The sequence below is a fragment of the Onychomys torridus genome, chromosome 4, assembly GCF_903995425.1.
Source record: "Onychomys torridus chromosome 4, mOncTor1.1, whole genome shotgun sequence".
In the NCBI taxonomy this organism is placed as follows: domain Eukaryota; kingdom Metazoa; phylum Chordata; class Mammalia; order Rodentia; family Cricetidae; genus Onychomys; species Onychomys torridus.
The window spans coordinates 80,564,962-80,588,957 of NC_050446.1; the positions used below are offsets into that span (position 1 = coordinate 80,564,962).

General features: G+C 39.7%; 1 protein-coding gene across 2 annotated transcripts in view; it reads right to left on the minus strand.

Moving 5' to 3' along the window:
• Elp4 (elongator acetyltransferase complex subunit 4) overlaps positions 1-23,996 on the minus strand; it is a 212,845-nt gene that overhangs the window by 46,800 nt on the left and 142,049 nt on the right. Inside the window, exon 10 of one of the 2 annotated variants that reach the window (XM_036186478.1) lies at positions 8,964-9,049. The exons of the other annotated variant lie outside the window; for it this stretch is intronic. Coding sequence (XP_036042371.1) covers positions 8,978-9,049 — 72 coding nt within the window. The 3' untranslated portion in view covers positions 8,964-8,977. The remainder of the gene's footprint in view (positions 1-8,963; positions 9,050-23,996) is intronic. 2 annotated transcript variants of the gene reach the window in all.

Sequence of the window (23,996 nt, forward strand, 5' to 3'; positions counted from 1 at the left end):
ATCCATCAATGTAATACACCATATAAACAAACTCAAAGAAAAAAACCACATGATCATCTCACTAGATGCAGAAAAGGCATTTGACAGAATCTAACACCCCTTCATGGTAAAGGTCTTGGAGCGATCAGAAATACAGGGAACATTCCTAAACATAATAGAGACAATCTACAGCAAGCCAATAGCCAACATCAAATTAAATGGAGAGAAACTCAAAGCAATACCACTAAAATCAGGAACAAGGCAAGGCTGTCCCCTCTCCCCATACTTATTCAATATAGTACTTGAAGTTCTAGCCAGAGCTATAAGACAACACAAATATATTAAGGGGATACAAATTGGAAAGGAAGAAATCAAGCTCTCCCTATTTGCAGATTACATGATAGTATACATGAGTGACCCCAAAAATTCAACCAAGGAACTGATACAGCTAATAAAAACCTTCAGCAACATAGCAGGATACAAGATCAACTAAAAAAAAATCAGTAGCTCTCCTATATACAATAGACAAACAGGCTGAGAAAGAAATCAGAGATACATCACCCTTTACAATAGCCACAAATGATATAAAATACCTTGGGGTTACTCTAATTAAGCATGTGAAGGACCTATATGACAAGAACTTTAAGTCCCTGAAAAAAGAAATTGAAGAAGATGTCAGGAAATGGAAAGATCTCCCATGCTCATGGATGTGCAGGATTAACATAGTAAAAATGGCGATCTTACCAAAAGCAATCTACAGATTCAACGCAATTCCCATCAAATTACCAACACAATTCTTCACAGATCTGGAAAGAATAATACTCAACTTCATATAGAAAAACAAAAAACCCAGGATAGCCAAAAGAATCCTGTACAATAAAACAACCTCTGGAGGCATCATGATCCCCGACCTCAAGCTCTACTACCGAGCTACCATAATAAAAACAGCTTGGTACTGGCATAAAAACTGACATGTGGACCAATGGAATCGAATTGAAGACCCTGACATTAACCTGCACACCTATGAACATATAATTTTTGGCAAAGAAGCCAAAAATGTACAATGGAAAAAAGAGAGCATCTTCAACAAATGGTGCTGGCATAACTGGATGTCAATGTGTAGAAGGCTGCAAATAGATCCATATCTGTTACCGTGCACAAAACTTAAGTCCAAATGGATCAAAGACCTCAACATAAATCCAGTTACTCTGAACCTGATAGAAGAGAAAGTAGGAAGTACTCTTGAATGCATTGGCACTGGAGATCACTTTCTAAATATAACACCAGTAGCACAGACACTGAGAGAAACAATCAATCAATGGGACCTGTTGAAACTGAGAAGCTTTTGTAGAGCAAAGGACACGGTCAACAAGACAAAGTGACAGCCTACAGAATGGGAAAAGGTTTTCCCCAACCCCACATCTGACAGAGGGCTGATATCCAGAATATATAAAGAACTCAAGAAATTAGACATCAAAATGCCCAACAGTCCAATTAAGAAATGGGCTATAGAACTAAACAGAGAATTCTCCACAGAGGAAGTTCAAATGGCTGAAAGACATTCAAGGAATTGCTCATCATCCCTACTTATCCGGGAAATGCAAATCAAAATGACTCTGAGATACCACCTTACACCTGTCAGAGTGGCTAGGATCAAAAACACAGAAGACAGCTTATGCTGGAGAGGATGTGGAGCAAGGGGAACTCTCCTCCACTGCTGGTGGGAATGCAAGCTTGTACAGCCATTTTGGAAATCAATATGGCGCTTCCTTAGAAAACTGGGAATCCATCTCCTCCAAGATCCAGCTGTGGCACTCTTGGGCATATACCTAAGGAATGCTCAATCATACCACAATGGTATTTGCTCAGCTATGTTCATATCAGCATTGTTTGTAATAGCCAGAACCTAGAAACAACCTAGATGCCCTTCAACTGAAGAATGGATAAAGAAAATATGGTACATATACACAATGGAGTACTACTCAGCAGAGAAAAACAATGACATCATGAGGTTTGCAGGCAAATGGATGGATCTAGAAAAAATTATCCTGAGTGGGGTAACCCAGACTCAGAAGGACAAACATGGTATGTACTCACTCATAGGAGGATACTAGATGTAAAACAAAGATGACTAGACTGCTACACAACTCCAGGGAGGCTACCTAGAAAAGGGGACCCTAGGAAAGACACAGGGATCACCCAATGACAGAGAAATGGATGAGATCTACATGAACAACCTAGACAACAGTGGGAGTAATGAAGGGCAAGGTTTGAGGGAAAGAAAGCTTAGGGGAGCAGGAGATCCCAGCTGGATCAAGAACAGAAAGGGAGAACGAGGAATAACAGACCATGATAAATGAAGACCACACGAGAACAGGAATAGGCAGAGTGCTCGAGAGGTCCCCAGAAATCCACAATGGTATATCCTCTGTAGACTGCTGGCAGTGGTCGAGGGAGGGCCTGATCTGACCTAGTCTGGTGATCAGATGACTAAACACCCTAGCAGTCGTCTTGGAACTCTCATCCAATAACTGATGGAAGTGGATGCAGAGATCCTCAGCCAGGCCCCAGGTGGAGCTCCAGGTGTCCAACTGTCGAGAAGGAGGAGGGACTGCAAGAGAGTGAATTGTAGAATCCAAGATTGCAAAAAGCACAGGGACAAATAGCCAAACGAATGGAAGCACATGAATTATGAACCAAAGGCTGTGGAGCCCCCAGCTGGATCAGGCCCTCTGGATAAGTGAGACAATTGAATAGCTTGATCTGTTTGGGAGGCTCCCAGGCTGTGGGACCGGGACCTGTCCTTGGTACATGAGCTGGCTGTTTGGAACCTTGGGCTTACACAGGGACACATGCTCAGCCTGGAAGGAGGGGACTGGACCTGCCTGTACTGAATCCACCAGGTTTAAATGAGTCCCTAGGAGTGTCTTGGTCCTGGAGGACATGGGAATGGAGGGGAGGGTCTGGAGGGAAGGTGGGGGTGGGGGCGGGAGGGGGGAGGACAGGGGAACCCATGGCTGATGTCTAAAATGAAAACACATAATAATAATAAAAAAGAAATAAAAAACAGCAATTATGATTGAAATGAAATGGTTGTAGTGAACATTAGCATTTATATAAAAAACATGAGCTCACTGTGAAGAAGGGAGAGAAAAAAGAAAATAAAGTCAGCAGTTAGGTGGATACTGATTGCTAGTCCCCTTCTGCCATGCTCTTGCTCTATCTAGTCCAGTCTTCTCAAGGAAGGAGGTAAGCACACAGCAAGAATAGAGCAGACATTCATGGTGGGGTCTTCCTCTATTGTTCTCCATCTTTTAGAGAAATGGTTTCTCCCTGAACTTGAAGCTGACTGATTAGGCTCCACCAACTGGCTAGAAAACTACAAGTTTTTACCTGTCTCCTCCCTCCCAGTGCAGGGGTTATAGACATGTGCTGCAGTGTGTGGCTTTCTTTCTTTCTTTCCTCCTCCTTCTTTCTCTCTTTTTCTTTCTCCCTCCCTCCCTCCCTCCCTCCCTCCCTTCCTCCCTCCCTCCCTCCCTCCCTTCCTGTGCATTGGTGTTTTGACTACATGTATGTCTTTGTGAGGGTGTTGGATCCTCTGCAACTGGAGTTATGTACAGTTGTGAGCTGCCATGTGGGTGCTGGGAATTGAACCTGGCTCCTCTGGAAGAGGAGTCAGTGATCTTAACTGCTGAGCCATCTCTCCAGCCCCCTGAGCCTGGCTGTTATGTGGGCCTTGGGAATCTGGACTCAGGTTTTTGTGTTTAGGCAGCAAGTACTTCTTATGTCTCTAATTTAAAATACTCATATGTGCTCAATATTTCTGAGATTACCACTGTCTTCTATCTGTACAGAGAAAATACACCACCTCCTCCCCGAATTCTTCAGTCATAATCATTAGTCTTTTGGGTGAATGGGTGAATATACAAAACAAATGAAAGCAAAAACAATACCTTAATTTTATCTTTTTTAATCTAGGAACATTTTAATTATTAAGATATTTGAAAAACTATGTATATTTCTAACTTGGTAATGATATAAATTAAAGAATAATTTTCTAGCCATGATTTAAATCAACATTTTCTATGATAAAGGTTGCTAAAGTTATTGGCAGTGGGCTATATTCCAGGCTGTACTGGCTGTATAAGAGTACTGTGGAGGGCAATTGAGAGGGTTATGATGTTAGGGAGTAAGCAGTAACGAGTAGCATTAGGAGGGCTGATACGTCGTTGCCAATTATTTAAACCATAGACAGATCCAGCCTGATAACATAAAAAATAGCAGTATCGTGAATCTATGAATTAGAAACATGATTTTAGTTTTGTTACTACGTAATGTATTTCAACAGGATTCTCAACTGACCATTTCATTATTTGTTCCCTCATAGTTTTTGATTGATTGTCCCCAGGGTCTGCCAACTTTGAATCTGCTTTCCACAGAATTTCCCACAAGACTTGTTACTTGTTCAAAAGTGTGCTGGATGACGGAAAACAGATCCAGATTCTAGCTGAGGAGCTGGGAGGCATCATCATGGGCTGAAGGGAAAATCAGGAGGTGTATGCAGTTTTAGAAAAAAGATTTTTTTTTGGGGGGGGAGGGGGAGCCCAGTAGTTTACAAAAATCAGCAAACCAAAAATGATGTTGTGGTACAACAGAAAAGATGAATGTGGCTACACCCTGATTACAGACAATGATCTGATGCTTCTGTTAATGGCAACAGGTCAACAGTCACACCAAGATATAGAAGAACCTACTGGCATAAGTCACCCTGCATCAGAATAGATTTACACCCTGTGACACACCAAAGCCTTGATACAGGAACTTCAGAACCAATTCACAATTGCTGAAGGGAGGTTGGTATTTATCCTAGTCCAGAGTTAGCTTTCCATAAAACATTATTCAGTTACACAAACAAAACCTGGATATGTACTTGGAAGAGAAAGTCTTAAGCAAAATGTGACTCAGTTTCCAAAGCTGCCACAGATAACAATCAAAGTCTCTAACACTAAGTGGGGAGCAAGGAGCCCCTAGGAGCCATCTGATTGATGGGGCCTTGTGGGCAAAGAACAGCAGCCCTGCCCCTGCCCCCACCATCATAAACTCCCTGGCCCTGGCTTCTGCTGCTGGGCAAGAGAGCAAGGAGGACATGACTTCATCCCATCTGCTCCTTGGCACTTAGCTCCCCTTCACCTTACCTTGCAGTGCGAATCTGCTCAGGCCCTGGCACTCTCTCCAACTTTTCTTCCCAGCTCTACTGCTTGGTTTTTACCAGTCCAGATCCTATGGTGGCAGTGACAACCATGGGTGCATGTTTCAGAAGCCATTTTAATGTTCATTTTCTCTACTAAACAACCTCAACTGGTGGTTAGTCTCCTCTCACTTATGTTATAAATTTCATACTGAGCCCCAGTTTTAGTAGAGAACTTACAAATCTCACCAAATGATTTGAGATTGGGCAGGCAATAGTGATCATGAAGATTCCACAGGTAAAGTAAGCAGGGGGCACACTGCCATGGTCAAAAACAAGGAAAAAAAATCAAAAGCCCTTGCTACGATTTCAACAGAGTGAACAGTACTTGAAATGGAGATGGGGCTGTTTACATGTTCGCTTAGAGCTGCAGATCTTCCAACAGCAGGACTGTGCTAATTACAATGATTTGTCTCAAAGGTTTGACTCGACAGTCACAGGAATTGTGGTGCACTTCTATGCCTCGCTCTTCTCTTCAGCCTCTTCTATTACCAGGTAATTATCCAATTACTTGAACAAAAATGGGTGAAGGACTTGTCAGTATAACTTCACTTCATCAGAACTACACCAGAACATTTAATGAACATACTTGAAAAAAATTTATTATTTAGGCTTTCTTTTCTTTTTCTTTTTATAAAGACAGTCTCACTATGTAGCTAGGCTAGGCTTGAACTTGTGATTCTCCTGTCTCTACAATCTAAGTGCTGGAATTATAGTTGTGTACCATGACATCTAGGCCTAAACCATCTTCCCCCTTATATAAAAATTATCAGGGAAGGGGGGCTGGGCCAATGGCTCAGCTGATGAAGTGCTTACTGATTTGGGATCCCTAGTGTACATGTAAAAAGCAGCTATGGTAACTGCCTGTAATTCTAGTACCAGCCAGGGATGTAGAGTCAGGCAGATCCCTGGTGCTTGCTGGCTCAACTGTCAAGCTCCAGGTTCAGTGACAGACCCTGTCTCAAAAAATGAGGTGGAGATGGGGGCTGGAGAGATGGCTCAGCGGTTAAGAGGACTGGCTGCTCTTCCAGAGGACCTGGGTTCAATTCTCAGCACCCACATGACAGCCCACAACTGTCTGTAACTCCAGGGGATCAGTCACCATCATACAAATATACATTCAGGCAAAACACCAATGTGTGTGAAATAAAAATAAATGTAAAAAAGAAAAAGAACTATTAAAAATGAGGTAGAGAGAGACTGAGGAAGGAGGAAACCATCTACATCATCCTTTGGCCTTTCTTTGAGCCCTTGATCTTTATTTCATCTATCTGCACCTCGGTCTCCTGACCTAACAGGGTGGATTACAGGATGGGAGAGCATTTGCTATATTTCATCACCCAAAGTAGACACACTGCAGCCACTTGAAATCAGAGTATAATGTCCATAAAATTGGAATGCCCAGCTGTGTAAGTCACCTGCACTGCTGTGGTAAACTGAGATCACCTGTGTTCTTTATTAGCACTGACAACTACAAGATGTCACTGAATATGGATTCCACAGATGCATCCTTGATATTAAGGGCACATACATGTTATTTATTATAAGTTAGACATACTTTCAAGCATTTTTCATATTCATTCAATCTCCTTGATCAATTCTATGAATTCCATAAATATAGGCGTATTTATCCCATTCTGTAAATTAAGTAACCTTGAGGCACAGATGAATGGCTGAGTGTTTGGAACTGGAAAGCTAACATTCTTTCCTAGCTCAGTTAACTTAGTTACAACACTGACAGGCTCCTCATGGTGTCCTCAGATACCTGTAACACTAACATACAGGCTCTGGCTTGACACTCTGATCTTCTGCTGACCTTCCTGTGGGGGGTAATCATTAACTTAGCCCCTGTGCTGTATGAACTTATTGCACTTGTGGCAGCTACCATTTACTGAGTGCTTGCCATGTGTCAGATCCTGGTCTAAGTATCTAATGTATAATTAATCTAACAACCCTCTGAGGTAGGGAAGGGAACCTGCACTTACACGTAAACAGTAAAAGATTAAGCGTTAAAAGAGCAGATTCCAACCCAAGGTTGTCTGACTCTGCTAGATGACTATCCAGCATGTTTTTAGCTCCAGTCTCGGATTCCCATGAAGGCAGGAATCACATCTTACATTTGATTAGTCCATTACATTCGAAATGTGTTGACTCTAATGGACTGGGAGAAGTGCTTGTTTGATTGCACAGAACTCAGCCTGGTGCAGTGTGAAGACACTGTGGGCTCTCATTACTATACCCTTAGGAAATTTACCCACGGTAAGTTTCCAGTGGTCCTTTATCTAAAAGAGAAATGTACCAGATTACAGAGATGTCTACAGATCAAAGACCAATATTCCTAGAAATTAAATGGTTTATTATAGTTTCTGCTAGTTTCCTAGCCCTTGCTTTGAATCTATCTATCTATCTATCTATCTATCTATCTATCTATCTGTCTGTCTGTCTGTCTGTCTGTCTGTCTGTCTATCTATCTATCTATCTGAGTTGGAGTTTTGTTAGGCAGAAAATTTTTAACATAGGTTTAAATATGGGGTTTAATACACAGAGTGGTGCTTAGGGGAAGCATAGTGCACACTTAAATATGGGTGCAGGCTTCCCAAGACAGACTACATGTCTTAATAATTGCCATACATATAGTTTTGGTAGACATTGAGGAAAAGGGCTTCTAAGGATTTTTTTTTTTCCCCTTTTCTGTAATGGGATAGTAGGACAGCTCCATAGGCTAAGAAGGGGTGAAGGAATATTTACTAGATGAGGTCACAAGGGGGTTGAGGCATGTTTTTATTGTAAATAAGTTTATAGTCTGACTTGAGAGATTTACAGACAATTGCAGATTTTATAGTTAGGCCATAATATGGCCACAGTACACTCCTGGGTCTTAAGTATGGTTTGTTGTTATTTTAGCATTCTTACTCGAAGAATCTCTATGTAAAAGGAATGCCATCTGCACGTAGGCCATCTTCACAGCATTTGCTACTGTGCTAGTCTTCTTGATTCTCGGCTGCTAGGAGACCTTCCTTCTGGAGGGTCTTTTCCTTTTCCACGTCCCCTCAGCCTTCCCTGCCTTTCCACCCTGGGCTTGGGCAGTCTTTGCCGATCAGTCCCTGCTTTTCTCACCACCGCCTGCCCCAGGCTCATGCTGATGTCAGTCAAGCTGTGCCTAGCCAGAGGAGCCAACCTCTGGGGATGCGAGTCTAACAACATTTTGAATACATGCCTAATGACTACTTTTATGTTTTATTTCATTCAGTAACATTTTTCTTGATCCTCCTGCTGTTGCCTCCCAAGTGCTGGGATTACAGGTGTATATTATACCTGACCTTTTGTCTCTTGGCGACAGGATCTGGAACCTATTATGTAGACCGCGGTGGCCTCCCTCCGTGGCCTCAAGCACAGCACCTTCCTGCTTTAGCCTCCCAAGCGTCTTAGTCACAACCAATTTTAGCACATAGTTTTGGAAAGATGTTTACATGTATTTGTGTAATTGTTGCCATGTGTTATATTAAATCTAATTTCTTTCTTCTCAAACTCGGTTTGTGAGAAATATTAGATTTTAAATAAGAAAATTCCTATCTGAGTCAGAAAAGTAGCTCTTCTGCCTCCCTATTCAAATAGCAGTTGATGTCAAAATATGAAATGTGTGGTAAGGCTGAATGTTCCCCAAAGATGTTCACATCATAATCCCTGAACCTGCAATCCTTACATTACTGTACACAGTAGAGAGTACTAAGGTTACCGATGTTGTTGTTACTAGTCAGGGGGCCCAAAGTCAGGAAGATGATTCTGGTTCATCTGGGTGGGCTCAGTGTGGTCACAAGGGTCCTGAAAGTAAAAGAGAGGCAGAAGAGAGAACTAACAAGTAGATGACAGCACAGACTTTGTCCATTTTACTAAATGTATCCACTTCTACATGCAAAATGAAGTTTTCAGTGATGTTTCTTGTATGTTGTCATCTGTACACCTCTCCTCTGTCATCGGTTTGGCCGCACTGTTCTCTCTCTCCTTCTCTGCTCACTCCACACGAACTGACCTCCATTAACCATCCACGACCTCCTAGTCTGCAACTCTACCTCAGCCTCAACTGTATGGTGTTCTGTAGTTTGACCGTCACTCAACATCATTTCAGGTTTGTTTGCTCTGTTTCCCTATGGTAGCTGGTTTCATGTGCTTACTACAACACACTCTGTGTTTATGTCAGTTAAAAACAAACAACCAAATGAACTAAGTCAAAGGAGGCTCCCTTCCATCTGAAAAGTACTTGTTTTCTTGGTTTCTAGGTACCTCTTTCCCTAGCACTGTAAGATTGCCTGCGCAGATTTGCCTCTAGAGTTATATTTTATCTAGTTGAAGAAACACGACATAAAAGATGCGATACCATGTTCAAGGGGTCCTGGCCTCAGGCTGCGGAACAGACGTCTATAGATTGGTGTCTGTAATTCACTCTATGGCTTCCACCGACTGCTTACATGACCTGGGGACTTTGAAACCTTCACTTGTGTTACTGATACAGGATTTCTTGTTCAGATATTTCTGGCAAGAAATGATGAAGGCAGAAGGTTTTCATCAACATTCAATAAAGAAAAAGTTAGAACCAACAGATAAAACTTACTATTACTAGTTTAGACCATGAAATATTAACAGCACAAAATGTTAATTAATTTCTAATTCTCTATTCTATTATTTAGATTTCATGAAGGTTGATTGGACTTGATCCACCATTTTACGGAAAATTAATTATTCCAAATACATGCACCACTTTCTGCAACCTGCCTGATTGGCATTGAGGACAATTCAGCAGAAGTAATTGAGGCACAAGCAAATACTGGCACTGACTGAACTCAATTTTCATTCCAAATTTCTGCAAAATCCCAAGGCACAACAATATCAGATGCAAGGGGAAAACAAACAAAAGCAGTGTGAAAAGGGAACATGAAGAGAGAATATTACAAGAATCAGAGAACAAAGGGACTGCAAAACTATTTCAGTGCCTAGATGAGCAGTGAGGGCTTCATTCAGGCAAGGTGGGAGAAGATATCATATGGCATCCTGACAACTGATGTCTTCATTTAAATGTAAGAATTTACATTCTAATTAGAAAGAATTTACATCTTAATCAGAGCAGCTGTATTATCTTGTTACTGTTTTTTTCAAAGGTAATGAACTACAGTACTGCTGTGCCTTTTCAACCAGAAACTAAACAGACAGCATCCAGTGTTATTTTATAGCTTACCTGCTGTAAGCTATTATTAATATTTTTGAAGATTAAATCTTAACTAGAATCTTTAAAAAATGAAAATGTATTTGACATCACTAGAATATTGCAAGGCTTGATTTGAAGTATTTAAACAAACCCATTCCATCTTCTATATTAAGTGTACTTATTTATCAAGTTAATAGCAGCCTCTTCTGATTTATTAATACAATGTCGTTTTCAATCAGGAGGATGTGGCAGGAAACTCTGAAGCAACTGCATCTGGCAAAACCTTCTCAGATTCACCCTGGGCTATTTAGAGATGCTTCCTAAATGCAAGCTTTGCCTTATCCAAACCACTACAATCATTTTATTTTCTCTCTCTGATGCTTAACAAGGAAAGGCAACAAGATTTTTTTTTGCTTGCATTTTAGATGACTTTGTTAGTATTGCATTAATAACACTTCAGACTCAATACTTTAAAAATACACACAACTCAATGGCATTGGTATTGCCACAGGTAGTGAGGTTAAAGTGAAGAACACATGTCCCCACTCTTCCACCCCAGGGTGTTCCGAATGACAATAACTAGACTTAAGGACAGGTATTTGGTGTATCTGTGCAGAATCAAGCCCGTCAGTCACATGGGAATCAGCCTGAGCTCACTGACCCATGGTTTAGAAGAAATTGGGCTTGGCCTCAAAGAAATCAAGCAGGAGAAAATTACTAGTGTTAATAAAAATGTAAAATGCCACCTTTGTCCCCAGAACTATGCATCTTCAGTTTACTGATACTTATTTTCATCAACTGCATCATTAAAATGGAGCTTTAGTATGAGCCAACCTGATGACAATTTACAGGTTTACCATTTAACTGGTTAGGTAATACAACTGTTTTATAATGTAAAGGCAAACAAAAGGCCTAAAGCTGTACCTACCTTCTGATTAAATAAATGACTGACTTGTTAACTAATTCAAAACATTAAAAAAAAATCACTGAGTCTAAAATAGTGATGAGAGACCTTTATCTTATCACAGACTTTATGGATCCACACACATAGAAGAAAAGCAGATCACGTATGATTTTGCTTTATTTTGTAAAAAGAACAACACAATAATTCTAGGTAGATTAAAAAATGACTGAATTAATCTTAAGGAGGAGTTTTCCTAACGTATGCCACTCCTGTGACAAAAAGGAGATAATTATCAGTTCCCTCCTGCCTATTCTTGTATTTCCATTATAGACAAGAGGCTGCAGATGGACCTGGCTGAAGTACTGGATCTGAGAGGTGGCTCATGTTGCTGTCAGAAACCGTCAGTGCACTTCTGCAAGGCTATTTTGTCTATGGCTCTTCTGTATGATTTTATGAGGTTACATAATGTTACATGGTACAGACTGACATCAGTTTCAAAGGTGTCCCAGAGAAGTTTCTAATTACTCCTACGCTTTAGGGATCCTTTCTACCTTTCTATAAAAATTCTCTGAAAAGAAATATTTTATATTTCATACTTACATCTACTGTAAGTTTAATCGAACACACTTATACTCAGCATGCATCAGAGTGTTATTACACCATCACCAACTTTGTGCTTGGCCTCATGTTTACATAATCATGAATGTTCATGTCCAGTGAATAGTTAGATGTGATAATCTATGGAGAATTTTACTTTATCATTTTCCTATCACTTTTGATTTGGATTATCATAGTTGCTTCCTAATTAGATTCCAGCTCAGGCCTGGGGGCTCAGTTGGTAGTGTATGATCCTGGGTTTGAACCCTCATGCTTTAGACATCAGGCATGGCGGGGCAGGCCTGTAATTCTAGCTCCTGGGAGGTGATCAGAAGTGTAAGAAACCATCAGATACATAGTGAGTTGAGGTCAGCCTGGGATAGATACAACCCTGTCCCACAGGAAACAAACCAAAATAGAAACCAGCTCACAGTTGGTCTTGCCACCTCATTCTTAGATATTGGTAGTTGGCAACGTCAATGGTTTTATGGAGCTGACAGCCTAAAGTCAAGGGAAGTTAAGGGAAAGAATGCACCAGGATTTTCCAGTCTACTTCTTTATAATGATGGTAACTAAACCTAGGCATTGGAAATTGGTAATATCATTGCAAAGCCAAGCCCACTGTTCATAAGAGCATCAGTCTGGACTCACTGACACACCATCTACTCTAAGCTCCATTAGTCACAGGATGCAGAAATGATGAGGCTGCTCTTCTTGCATCTTCCCTTCTGGGTCTTACTCTTCTCAGCTATGACATGTGAGAAGTTTGTTAGTGGTCTTCTTTTCCCTTAAGTTTACTTGACTCCAGTCTTAATCATCCTTTCTATTTGTTGGTATGTTATTTTATAACTAATTTTTGTCATACTCCTTTATCATCAACAACCCAAAATATGTTTTTCTTCTTTCTGTCCATCTAAATCCTGATCATTTGAAGATCCTTTCCAGTCTTATCCTGCTCACATGCTAGCTCATAATTTCTTCTTTCTTTAGTTCATGTATTCAACAAATATTTACTGAGTGCACTCAATAAATTAGAAAATATATGCTGGGATGTAAGGAATAAATGAGAGAAATATGGCTCCCTAGCTAAAGGGGTGTCCAGTGGGTGAGGCAGTAAGAGGCTCCTAACAAAGATTAAAGATTGTTACAGCTTCAAGGAAGACAGCAGCTGGCTTGCCTATAGAGGTACACATATGCATTATTTTTTTATACAATATTAGAGAATACTTGTGTCCTACAGCATTCTTACTTCATAGCAATGATTAAGCCAATTATTATCTTGAGTTGGTTTTGAGCTTGTGTTAAATCTAGCAAAAGACCTAGGCTTTGGTCCTGACACCTGCATCAGGTGGTTCACAACTGCCTGTATTGTAGCTCTAGTTCCAGGCGATCTGAAACCCCCATGGTACCCACAGGAGTATATATAGGTGGTGTACACATGTTCATGTAGGCAAACAAACATGCACATCAAAACTTCAAAAATACAAACAAAATAAAAAGTATACTAGATCTTCAAAAGGGACAAGCAGTGATGTAGTTCTTAAAAGCTTCCCCTATAAGCCCTGAGTAATGGTTACTGATATGCCAGGTAGGACAATGGAAGATAACCGCTGTAACATAAAGACAAAGTCCATTTGCAAGCCCATCCACAGTTGGAACCTTACTCTAAGTTTTGGTTTTCTTCATTATTTTTTTTTTTTTGGCATTGCTGGTACTCAATGGTTATAACCTTACATTCTCTTTGAGTCTACTCTGCGGTTGGATTCCTCCTTAGAATTGTCTTTTTGTATCTTGTTATATTTTTCTCCTCCTCCTCCTCTTCCTTCTTCTCTTCCTTCTCCTTCTTCTTCCTCCCCTCTTCTTTCTTTCTTTTTTTCTTTAAAGACAGGGTTTCTCTGTGTAGCTCTGCTGTCCTGGATCTCACTCTGTAGGCCAGGCCAGGCCTGAACTCACAGAGATCTGCCTGCCTTTGTCTCCCCAGTGCTGGTATTAAAGGTATGTGCTGCCACTACTGGGCAATCTTGTTACATTCTTAACATATAAGCATCAGTATGCTTTATTTTTAATAAAATGATGATGTAAGGATGCCCCCCCCCAGCATCCCGGGACAAGCATGTTCATGGGTCCCTCTTTTTAAGATAAGTGGTTGGCATAATCATGCTACTTTTGTTTAACTCTTCTATTTTAATCCTGTAAATTTTGTGTCTTCTAGGATCTAAGACAATTTCAGATTAAATTCCTTCTGATACAGGGATTCTAGTCAACTCCTACAGAAAATCTAGAGTCTTCTTTAAGCATTAGATGAAATAGGGAGCGAGTCTTGTGGTGTCTCTTAGGCAGAGACTATATCCCTTGTCAGTATGGATAAAGTTATAGAGGACCAGCTGACCATCACCCCTCTGCTCCCCCAAAAGATTTCTGGTACCTACAGGTATTATGGGGAGTTGAAGCAGGAGTATGGGTAGAGAGAGAGGTATCAAGACTGATGTACAAGAGAAGCCAAAGGCAGAGAAAAACTGAAACCTGCCCCCATCTGGGTCCAAATAAAAAAACAGAGCATACATAAGGAAAAACCTGATGTACACTCCACAAAGAAGGTACTACATGAAAATGTCAAAAGGTCAGAACATCTGGGAGAAGTTTGTTGAGCTTTTCCTGTTCACTGGCCTATTTCCACTCTGGGGATGCTTTATTCCTTTCCCAATAAACTCTCAATTGCTATTAAAAAATGAAAGAAAAGAGAAAATCAGAAATTGGAATTGTTTAGTGTTTTAAATTGCTGAAATGAAAGTATTCACAATAAGGGACAATAAAAGAATGAGTTAAACTATTTTTAACATGAAATAATAAAAAAACCCCAGAAAACAAGAGATTAATTAAAAACAAAAAAATATAGGACTCTGCCATGAATTTATGAGTTTGTTAGTATACATCAGTGATATAATTAATTAATTAATTCTGAGATAGGGCCCCACTATGTAGCCCTGGCTGGCCTAAAAGTGTCTATATAGACCAGGTTGGCTTTAAACTCACAGAACTGCATTCCTTTGCCTTACAGTGATATGCCACCACATCCAGTCTTTTTCAGAAATTCTTTAAAAATATATATAAGAGCCAAGACAATGATCCTAGGTAGTCACCGTGTCTCCAAAGTCACAGGGAACCCTAGTCCTGCTCTCTTCCTGGGAGCACATCCCATCTGCAATACCTAGTATCAAGGTAACAGTACACAGGAGAAAGAAATGGATCCATCTTCCTCTTAAATACTAAACAAGAGCCAAGGGGAGAACTGTGCAACATTTTAATGTTTACACACCCCCACACAACCTCACCAAACAGCTCAGACACGAAGTGCTCTACAAATCACACGCGGCACCTTTACTGTAAAATCAAGATCATCAAAGAAGATAGAGGCTGCTAGGAAAAGAATCAATTAGAGAACACAGAACAAGTTCAGCTGACTAACAAACAGAACGCACACAATTGTGAAAGGAAAATGAGTTTAAAAGATGGATGCACTTTTCCAATGTGGAAGTCAAAGGAAGACAGAAAAGTAAATATCAAAGAAAAGCCAAACCCCTGCCGAATAGGCAGTGCAGAAGGGAAGGCAGAGAAGGGAAGGAGGGAACACCCAGATCTCAAAGAGGAAGTAGCCATGTTAAGAGCAAGAGTCTTGACTTAGCGCAGGGAGAAAACAAGCCTTCACCAGAGCCTTTCAGAGGTGCAGGGCAGATGGCTCAGTTGGTAGAGTGTTGTCCCACAAGCGTGAAGACTTGAGTTTGAGTGCCAGAAACCATGGAAAGAAGCCAGGAGTGGTGCTCTAAGCGTGTAGTCTCAGTGCTGGGGAGACAGAGATAGGCAGATCCTAGGGGCATGCTGGCCAGTTGGCTAGATCTACTATGCTAGTGAGATAGATCTACATGCTGGTGAGATCCTGCATCAAAACACAAGGATGAAGAAACCAAAATACACAAACCAACAGAAATGCACTTGAGGAATCACACCCAAGGTTGTCCTCTGGCACACACACACACACACACACACACACACACACACACACACACACCCCACAGACATACACACTCACACTCACAGATATACACAGACATAAGCACACATAAACACAGAGAGAGAGACACACACACACCTTATACAGACATGCACATTCACAGTCACAGACAGAGACACAGACACACACACTTCTACCCCATCAAGGTCTCAACTCTTCATGATATAGAAAATAGAAAGATAAGTGAGACCCACTGAATATGTGCACTAAACTGATTTTATCATAAAAAAGAAAACTTATTAAAATCAGCAACAAAGACTGATGCCTAATTTTGCCAACATATTTAACATTATACTGTCAATCTTTGACAATACACTTGGACAATATACAAAATGTCAAGGAAGAGAGAATCTAATGAACATAAAGCACAAGAAAGACTCAACATAGGAACTTAGCATTGTGGAAATGGCTCAGCAGGTGAGTAGATATAAAACAAACACTAAGATAGCAATAAAGAAAGATAATGAACCCCCACAAGGCTCTGCTCATATCAGAAAAGACACCAAATTCTTAAGAGAAAATATGGTATGAAACGAGGAAAGCCCACTCTCTCCTTTGTCCCTCCCTCCCTTCTTCTTTCCACCTTTAATTTTCTTCTCTTTTTCCTCAGAAGACAGGGTCTTTATGTATCCCTTGCTGTCCTGGAACTTGCTATGTAGATGAGGATGTCCTCAAACTCACAGAGATCTGCCTGCCTCTGCCTCCCGAGTGCTCTACCACACCTTTGTAAGAATTTACTGAATACTAAATGGAAATATGAGGGTAAGGAAATGGGTGACAAAATTGTGGTACTCATCCTTCCAGAGTTTAAAAAGACCCTGATGAAGACTTCTAGACACAGATACAAAGTGTAAGCATTAGGAAATTTTGGTGCTATAGGTGCAGAAAGACACTGACTTAGAGAAGCAGTGGAAGGTGACCCTGGATAATATTTCATTCTGAGCTTTCTGGTGGGGTAGGAGGGAGAGCAAATGTTTTGAGGGAAACTCAGCAGTGAGCATGAAGGCCTTGCTGGTGAACAGAACAGTGCTATTTTAAGGAGCCCAAACTAAACTTTTAAAGGACCTAGTCATGTTATTTTATATGCACTCATTTAATTCACAGTCTGTATGATTTACAGCTCAGATGATTTACAGAGTCTAAAATAGAATTGTCTTGGGCTCACCATGAATCTTGTAAGAACTGGGTTAAAGTCCTAGAGAAGTGTTTTAAGAATGGAAACAGGTTGGAGTGATGAGCCCATAAGCTAAGAGATACTGGTGCCATCTAGAACTGGAAGAAGAAATAGATTCTCCTGCTGCCCTTCCAGAAGGTTCAAGTTTTGCTTCTACACTGACTTTAGTCTAATGAGACTCAATTTTAGACTTCTGACTTCCAGTACTATAAAGTTCATGCTACTCCCTAAGCTACTAAACTTGTGGAGAATTATTATAGCAGCAATAGGAAACGGATATAGAATTAGTCATGCATAACCCATATAAGTAAAAAGAAACACGGACTACTCAAATAGACTGACTGATTCTTACCTTGAAAGTATATGCATATATGTAGATTAGTAAAGACAACATAAAACACTAGTGCTGTGGAATAAAGGGCAGCAATGCCATAAATCTTTAAATTTGATAAACTTAGGACAAAAATATTCATTTGCCATTTTTTGAGATGAGGTCTCTCCTATAGTTCTGACTGTCATGGAACTCACATGCTGTCCTTCGACTCATAGAGATCCGCCTGTCTCTGCCTCCTAAGTACTGGGATTAAAAGCATGTGTCACAATGCCCAGCTGTCATTTATTTTTAATAGGTTACATGGTGAATTTAAGCCTTTGATTAGTTACTATTTCTGGTAGACTATCTAGGATATTAGTATTCCTACTTATAATAATTATGTTTTGATTATTCATAGGACAAGTGTCATATATGTATAGAAAAAAATAATTCTGAAAATTTGACAGCCTTCCTTTGAAAGAAAAATTTAAAAGAAAATATAACCATTATTCTAACTCAATAAGATAGATAATAATAATCATATAAGAGTAGTAGAGAAAATTAAATGTTTATAACATTTTACAGAAATTATTGAAATGTCTAAATAGATTCTGAATTGTAATTCAAGTATGTACAACAATTTAAAAATATTTGTATATTTTAAAAATTTTATGAGTGTTTTGCCTATAGTCATGTCTATGGACTACATGCACTGAGTGCTCACAGAGGCCAGAAGAAGGTATTAGGTCCCTGGAACTGGAGTTACAGATGGTTGTGAGTACCATGTCGATGCTAAGAACCAAGCCCAGGTCCTCTGCAAGAGCTGCAAGTGTTCTTCACCACTGAGCCATCTCTTCAGCTTTACAACAATGATTTTAAACTCAGGCTGGTTTTAATACAAAATTGTTACCAATAAATCAGTTAAGTATAATTCATTTATATGATGACTTTGAAACTCTTTTTATCAGAAGAATCTTTAGGTCTTATCCTATTTTATATTAAATAAATGTTTTCTTTCATTTAAATTGGAATTTGTTCCAAGAAGTGAAAACAGGAGTTTTGAATCTTCTGTTTGAATCAGATATATTAAAAAAGCAAGATCTCAAGTGATAAGAGATACTTTTCCTGATGCATTTGCAATAAATAGCTGCATTAAAGCTAAATGTATTGTTTTGAATTCTCGATCACCACTGAAGGTAGAGAAAATACACAGATGGTGGGGGCCATAAAAATGTAATTAAGGTTTATAATATTGTCTTTACCAGTTTTTAGAGTACTGAGTGTGAAAGCAAACATCATCTTGAAGCGAAGTTCTACGTGTGCATATGAACGCCAGCACAGTTGCCTCAGACAGTCAAAGTGAAGGCCCTTGCTTGAAACAGAATTAATGTAGCCTAAGGAAAATCAACTGTACCAATTCCTTGTTACCTATATACTTTGCTTTCTTCAAAAATAGAAACTGAGCTGGAGAGATGGCTCAGCACTTAGAAGCACTTGCTGCTATTGCAGAGGACCAGAGTTCAGTTCCTAGAACCCAAATCAGGGGCTCACAACTGTAACTCTAGCTCCAGGGGACACATCACCCTCTTCTGCCCTCTTCTGGCATCTGTACTCACACAGATAGATACACATACTTATAAATAAAAACAAAATGAACCTTATAAAAATAAAATGTGGCCAGGCAGTGGTGGTCCATGCCTTTAATCCCAGCACTCTCAGGAGGCAGAGCCAGGTGGATCTCTGTGAATTCAAGGCCAGCCTGGGCTACAGAGTGATATCTAGGACAAGCACCAAAACTACACAGAGAAACCCTGTCTCGAAAAACCAAAAACCAAAATAAATAAGTGAAAATGTGACACAGTAGCATGTATAACCACCAGAGAGACTGTAACCTACCCTGGGACAGCTGGGTAAGGATTTGGCTAAGGTCCCTGGAGAGAAGACACTGGTAGAGACAGTCTTCGGAGGTTTCTTTTTGTCTAGTTATTTCCTATTTCAGTAAGTGGAGACCGACAGCAATCATGTAACTGCCTCACACCTTCTCCTGAACGAAGCAACAACTATGTTAAATTAGGTTAAAAATACACTTAATTTGGATTTTGTAAAACAAAGATTTAGTCACGTTTTGAAAAACATCATTTTGGTTACTTGCAATTGCTTAAAACTGGCAGAGCCATACACATGCTAAGACAGTAAACCTGAGAAGCTGCCGTACTTCTCCCTAATCTCTGGGGGAGCAGTCACAACTGATTTCCAGAGAGCTCCCATGCCGTATCTCCATTTCAGTTTCCTGTGTCATTCACATAGCAGGCCACATTGGCCAGGACACTGGTGTACATGGAGGCCGACAGTGGTCCCAAGAAACTAAACACAAAGTCACAGGACCCTCTGCATGTGCCGTGCCTCAGCAAGCCAATTAAATACAATAATAACATATAAGTAGAAGCAACACAAACTGTAGGTGGTAACTTCAAGCTGTTTCCCACTCAGGCAGCCACCCAAAGACAGCCACAAAATGAAAGGCGTGCTGGTGTGTCCACTCATTGGCAGTCCTTAATAGTTTTTTCAGTGCTTTCTATGTATTTCACCAAATTGTGTTTAACATGGATAATATCATTTTCCTCATAAAAATTTAGGTAGGAGCTTTTGTATTAACTACTTCTAGTAACCTTTTGATACAGACATTATCATCTGCAATTTCTATGTTAGAAACAGAAGTTTAGAGGTCACATACCTAAAAAAAGGTTGTAGTAAATTAAAACTTCTCAGGGATTTTCCTGATGCCAGAATGATGCTTAACATTTATTTAATGTATGTTAAGTTCCTTCTAAGGTTAAGATTAAATACTAAGTAATTTCTATGATAAAAGTCACCTACATACAAAACCGTGAGTCAGATTTTAAAGAATATATATGTACAGTGGTAAAATACACAGAACGTAACATTTATCCTGTAAGCACCTCTAAGTGTATAGCTTAGTGGCATAATGCACTTTCACACTGTTGTGCAAGTATCAGCACTATTATTTTTTAGGCCTGTTTCGCCTTCTAAACTGAACCTCTATAGTCATTGAACAAGTAGTTCTCAATATGTGGGTTGTGACCCCTTTGGACCCACACACCAGATATTTACATTACGAATCATAACAGCAGCAAAATGACAGTTATGAAGAAGCAACGAAATAATTCTATGGTTGGGGTCAGCACAGCATGAGGACTGCATTAAAGGGCTGCAGCCTAGGAAGGGTGAAGCATTAAATATCTCTCACTCCTCATTCATTCTCCTATGTCTAAATTGATCTAAACATCACACAATATACATATGTATTAAAACACCACACAATATCCTATTTATATGTAAATTTTTATAAATTTTGTTAATTTATGCAGTACTGGGGATTGAACTCAGGGCTTTGCATATGCTAGGCAGGAGTTCAAACACTTAGTGGTATCCACAGCCCCGTTTTATTTAGTTAGACAGAGTCTAACTAAGCAGACCGTATTGGCCTTGAAATCACTATGTAGTCCAGGTAGGCCTTGAACTTGGGACTGTTCTACTTCATACTCTAGAGTGGTATGGTTACAGATGTAAACTGGTCACTTCTCCATTCTGGCTTTGCCGAGAGCCAAGAACAGAAGCAGGCAAGCAAAGCAGATTTTCCAGTATGGCACTTGAAGTTCCTCGAGGGCATCATACACAGTGGTTGCCTTGGTGGCAACCTGCCACCTCTACCAGCTCCTCCACTCCTCCCACTGTCTTCTCAACCTTGATGACTTCCAGGTATCCTTGAGGCTGTGGTTTAAAGATCTGCATATGCATGCACTTGACTACTGAGCTGTACCTCAGACCTTAGGAAGCTTCTCTCAGAAAATGATACCACAGGTGTCATTTTATTCTACTACCAGTCTTGAGAAACAAAAATGGATCTTCCTCCATCATTTAAAAATAATTCCATGAGTGTCCAATGACAATGTCACTCTTTAAAGTATTTGTCATTACTTTGAGAATTTAAGGACTTTCTCTCTCTGTTTCATTCTCAGCAATGGTACCTACAAAACTCACAACCAAAAACATGTGCCATGTGGCTATGGTAGTACTACCATCTACAAATAAAACCATCAAAACTTAGTTCAGTACAAGATAAAAAACTTTAATTACAACAAATTAGAGCCCCAGCAAAGGCAGTAGAAATTGCTAATGTTTGAATGTATCATTACTATTTTTTACATGTCATATGTTTTCTGGGTAATGTCATAAATGAGTAGAGCATTTCCATTATTTTCATCTTGCATTCTCTGCCTTCAACCTCTCTTTTGTCCCTCTACTCCCTCTCAATTTTGTGTCCTTTTCAATTATTACTGTTACACAAACATGCACACACACATATATGTAAATATAACCTGTTGAGAACATTCAGTGTTGTGCATATGCATATGTGTTTAGGGTTGACCACTTGGGATTATCCCGGCAGAAAAACCAATTCTCCATCTCTAAGCAGTCATTAGTTGGCTATAGCTCTTCATCTAGGGATTGGACCTTCCGAGATATCCACTACCGACACTGGCATGGCAACAGGTATTGTCATTGTGCAGGTCTTATTTAGGTGACCATACTGTCAAGATTTCATGGGTTCAGCTCCCTGTCAGATGTAGAAAACATCATCTCACAACAGATGTCTTAGTCCTCTGACTCTAAATATAATTCCGTAATGTTCTCAGAGCTTTGGGTGTATGGTTGCAATGTGGATGGGGTCAAAGGGAGGCTTTCCAAGACTGGCACTGGGGTTTTGTTATGTAGTCAGTGGCTCTTGGGGTGAGCACTGTCGTCTCTTCAAGCGACATAACTTCACTTATTTATATACACATACATATACACTTAAATATGTTGTATGTATATTTGTGGATAAACATAAAATGTTTCCTTTTTTAATCACTATAATTTTTTTTTGCATTGGTAAGAACTGATTAGGTAGATGGATTGTAAGAAGAGATAAAGAGAATTTTCAGAAAGTTGAGAAAGAAGTTCAGTGGGAAAAAAAAGACCTTTTGAACTTTAGTAACAATTCTACTGCATGTGTGGAACTGCTTTGTTTTAAAGAAAATCATGCACATGGCCTCAATAGCAGTTTATATTTAACAGAACTAAATGGTCACAGTTTCAAGTAAAATACGCCTTGGCATTTGAGCAGCTGTTGTATCTAAGTCAGATCTGAATAGTGTTGTTTAACCTTCCCAGCTGTAGCGGGGGTGGTTTGTTAGTCTATTCCAGCATGAAATATGCATAGTATACTTAAATTTGAAACTTTAAACACATATTTGTATTAAACTGATAAGTTTTAGTCATATACAACTATTTTAGATAACGCCTTTATGTGTCTATGAGTTACTTATTATTCTCAACTCTGCATGTTTCAGAAGATTTTAGCTAATTAAAAGATCCTTCAAAACCTTTATATTTAGGTCATATATTTTTAAACTTTAGTTTTAATAATGAATAAAAATATATACATGTAGTTAGAGTTTTCCTGCCTGGCCCATAGTCAGGACAAATCTCTCTTACCCGCCAGTCCCACAGTCGCTCAGACCCAACCAAAAAAGCACACAGAAACTTATATTGCTTATAAACTGTATGGCCGTGGCAGGCTGCTTGTTACCTACTTCTTCTATCTTAAATTAACCCATTTCTGTTCATCTATACTTTGCCACATGGCTTGTGGCTTACCAGTGTCTTTACATGTTGCTTCTCATGGCGGCGGCTGGCAATGTCTCTCTAGCCTTCTACTTCCCAGAATTCTCTTCTCTCTTGTCCCGCCTATACTTCCTGCCTGGCCACTGGCCAATCAGAACTTTATTTACACAGAGCGATATCCACAGCACATACATTTTCTCTATATACACTTACAATTGTATTGGTGCAACCACAGTAAATTTCAAATCACATTTTCCCCTTATCTCATTCCCTGTCTGCAGAATTTTGCTAACACAAACAGAATGAATGAGAAGGTGAGGCAAGAGGAAGGGCCAGTACTGCTCCTTCCAAGAGGAAAGCTAACGGGCTAAGGGCAACATGTCTATAAGCTACAAGCTATGTGAATACTGTGAATAAAAATTTGTTCATCAAAGTCAGATACATTGCTATAAAATGTGTAACATTATAAAACACAACGTGAAGTTTGTAAGAAGCAATTTTAGAGCTAATAAATGTAAATATTCCTGGATATATAACACACATACTCATGTACACACAGCACATATTGCCATAGATACACATAGATATAGTTAGCAATATGTCTTTATGGATAATGTATCACAAATACATTCTCTCTCTCTCTTTAGCCTTGTATTTTGGAGAGCTCAGAGTAACAGTGATCTAGAAAACATTTCTTGTACCTAGATACCATTGTTTTCTATCCCCTCTCTGATACACACACACACACACACACACACACACACACACACACACACACACACAAAGTGTATGCAGAAGGTCTCTTGGTAAGATAGTTAATTTTA